Source organism: Phaethon lepturus, unplaced genomic scaffold (genome assembly GCF_000687285.1).
Source record: "Phaethon lepturus isolate BGI_N335 unplaced genomic scaffold, ASM68728v1 scaffold32878, whole genome shotgun sequence".
Classification (NCBI taxonomy): domain Eukaryota; kingdom Metazoa; phylum Chordata; class Aves; order Phaethontiformes; family Phaethontidae; genus Phaethon; species Phaethon lepturus.
In genome coordinates, this window is record NW_010558848.1 from 3,241 (window position 1) to 6,580 (window position 3,340).

The following is a 3,340-nucleotide window of genomic DNA, read 5'->3' on the forward strand; positions in this document are numbered from 1 at the left end:
GGGGTTGGGGGGAAATTGGTGGACGAAGCGTTGATGGTGCCCTGGGTCTGCTGCGAGGGATGTCGCCGCTCGCTGCCGACGGGCACCCCAGGACCGGATCCGGCAGCCCTGGCACGGTTGGCATCGTTCCCTGACGCAGGGGCAGGGTTGGCATCGTGCCGTGGCTCGGGGATGCGGTTGGCACCTTGCCGTGGGCGCTGGGACGTGTCGGCATCTTGCCGTGGCGCGCCGGTTGGCATCGGGCTGGAGCACTGATGCCATCTAGCGCCTGCCAGCCCGGCCACGGCTGTGTCCCCGCTGCCGTCACCCACCGACCTCCTCTCCCTGTGGGGCAAAACCGGGCTGCGTGTCCCAGGGGGGTGCAGATTTGGGTGCCTGTGGCCGCAGCTGGCAGTGGCACCCCAGGTCTGGTGCTGGTTGTGGGGCTGTCTCCCTGCTGGCAGAGTGGGCTTGGCTGCGGGTCGGTGATGGGGACGGTCCCGAGATGCCACCTGCCCATGGGTCCCTCCCATGGGCATCCCTCGGTTTGCTTAGACGTTACCTGGGTAGAAAATTAAGGAGGTGCTTCAGCAGGGTCTCACCACCATGTGCTTTTGCCCTCGCCGGCGTCCCACAGGTGCCATGGAGATCCAGGTCCCGGATGAGCCCGTGGTGGCTCTTTTTGGCCGAGATGCCACCTTGCGCTGCTCCTTCTCCCCCGAGGCCAACTTCAGCCTCGATGACCTGAGCCTCATCTGGCAGCTGACGGACACCAAGCGCTTGGTCCATAGCTTCTCCGGTGGCCGGGACCAGCTAGCAGACCAGGGCGGGGGCTATACCAACCGTACAGCCCTCTTCTACGACCAGCTGGCTCAGGGCAACGTCTCGCTGCTCCTCCGGCGCGTGGAGATCTCTGATGAGGGCAGCTTCACCTGCTTCGTCCGGGTCCGGGACTACAGCAGCGCGGCCGTGACGTTGCAGGTGGCAGGTGAGAAATATTGGGGTGTTCCTATGTGTCTCCCCCAAAGAGAAGGGTTCTCCATCATACTTTGCTCCTCTGTGGAGCCTCTTTCTCTCTCCACCCTTGCCGTGGTCTCCCGATGAAGTCAGGTTTCTGTTAGAGATCAACCAGCAGCACCTCCCCAAAATATTGCTGGTGGAGGGTGCGGTCCCTTCCCTGCTATGATAGGGAGGCTCTCAGTTGAGAGGCCACCTGGAAGCGTGGCCATAAATGAACCAAACCTGGTGAGGCTTCAGCTGGTTGGTCTTACCAGCTGGAAGAGTCTGTCCTGGGGTTTGCCCAGCCTCTTTGGGTTGCTCCAGATCCTGATCCTTTGGTCTTCTCCATCTCCTCATGCTGGCTCTTCTCTCTCTTGCAGCCCCTTACTCCAAGCCTAATATGAACCTGGAGCCCAACAAGGACTTGAAGCCAGGAGATCTGGCGGCCGTGACTTGCCACGCTTCCCGTGGCTACCCTGAGGCCAGCGTCCTCTGGCAGGACAGCCAGGGCAGCAACATCACGGAAAACGTCACCACGTCCCAGGTAGCCAACGAGGAAGGTCTCTTCGATGTGCACAGCGTCCTCCAGGTGCTGGTGGAGCCCAGCAGCACCTACTCCTGCCTGGTGCGAAACCCGGTGCTGCAGCAGGAGACCCAAGCCTCTGTCACCATCACGGGTGAGCCAGCGAGGGCCAAACTCGGGGGAAGGAAGAGGTGGGCTCTGTCTGAAGAAGGTGACCGTGGTGGCACTGGGATCCCTACAGTGGCCCAGAGCCACCCTGGGGGTTGCTACCCCATAATCCCGCTCTACCTCTCTTGCTGTGGACCTACAAGGGTGACTTGAGGCTGTGCAGTCCTCCCCATCACACCACGCCAGCATCGCAGCTAGAACTAGCATCCCTAGGTCTTAGTCTCTAGCTTTGCTAGTTGCCCCATCCAAGTCTAAACCACCCCAGAAAGCCAGCACAGGGTATGGTGGTTGTCTTCTCCTTGCTAAGGAGCCATGGGATGCTCTTCATTTGGGGTTGTCCATCCCAGCTGCGACAATCCTACTTCAGAAATACAGGCTGGAGGGGTTCATCAAGCACGTTCAGCCTCGCCGCTGCCCTCCTGGAGCTCTTTATAACCTTGTGCACTCCCTGGTAGCATTAATTAGCGTTTAATTACCCTCGGTACGGCACTTACTGGATTGGCGTGGTGGGTCCCTGGTGGAGCGTAAACTTTTTGGCCGGATACACCAAACTCTTGCAGGAAAACTTGGGTGGATGCTGCTGGTTGGGGGCAGAGGGGTGGCTTTTCGTGGGCTCCCAAGCGTGCGGGCAAATGGGCAGCCTTGGGGTGACACCTGTGGAGGGGCAGGGTTTGGGATAAGACTTTATCTGAAGAAGGAGCAATATTACAAAGGGAAAAAAAATCAGATTTCCAGTGCTCCAGGAGATATCCTCCCAAATGCCGGTGGTCCCTGCCGGGCCGTCCTGGACCTCATCCTTCCCGGCCCCGTGGTGTGAGATGAGAGGGGAAAGGGAGCGGGTGCCGCATCGTTTAATGCTTCCCTCGAGCTGCTTAGCAAGTGACGGGTCAGCCTGCCGTGTGCATTTATTAGTGCCATTATTTAAAGGTTAATGAAGTATTTTGTGGAGTGACTCAACCTGCTGCTTCCCCAGCCGGCTCCAGACCTCCTCGGGGAGACCATGTGCCACCGACTCCCTCCCCGGGGACGTGTCCCTGCCACCGTGGGGGTCCTGGGTGCCGGGCACGCGTCCGCCCTGGTCGGGCAGCGATGCTCACCGTGGTGGTATTTCTCTTTCCTCCCCCTTCAAGGCCAACACCTCGCCTTCCCCGCCGCGGCTCTCTGGGTGACGGTGGGACTCGCCGTCTGCGTCGTGGGGCTGCTCGCCGTCCTGGCGTACGTGTGCCAGAAGAAAATCCGCCAGAGCTGCGAGGAAGAGGAGGAAAACGCAGGTAATGTGGCGGGTACCCTCCCCGAAAAGGGATGGGGTTTGCAGGGAGCGATGGATGGGAGGAGCTGGAGCAGATTTTAACCGGCACGGGTTTGCCTTGATGGTGGCATCTTTTAAAGGGTGAAAGGATGCTCGGAGCTGCCGGCGTTGGCGGGCACCGGCGGATCCGTGCCGGCTGCGTGCGTGGCGCAGGAGAGATGCTCCGTGCTCTTGTTCCTGCATCCTTCTGCTGCTTTGTTTTCTTTAGTGTTCGCACAAAAAGGGGACCTTTGTTCCTTTAAAAAAGCTGCCGTGCTCTGAAAATGGCTGCAGAAGCAGCTTTGCTGGCGTTCCCCGTTTGTTTTCTCTCACTGCCTCCCGAGGCCTTCGCTCTGCCAAACCCTTTCCCTGCCAGCATCGTG

The 3,340-nt window shown here is 59.9% G+C and overlaps 1 protein-coding gene across 1 annotated transcript in view; it reads left to right on the forward strand.

The window, feature by feature from the left end:
• CD276 (CD276 molecule) overlaps nt 1–2,940 on the forward strand; it is a gene marked incomplete at its 3' end in the record, with an annotated part of 3,785 nt that extends 845 nt beyond the window's left edge. The window contains exons 2-4 of the mRNA XM_010293189.1: nt 617–967; nt 1,359–1,655; nt 2,800–2,940. Of these exons, the coding sequence (XP_010291491.1) occupies nt 617–967; nt 1,359–1,655; nt 2,800–2,940 (789 nt within the window). The remainder of the gene's footprint in view (nt 1–616; nt 968–1,358; nt 1,656–2,799) is intronic.
• Nucleotides 2,941–3,340: the final 400 nt, after the last annotated feature.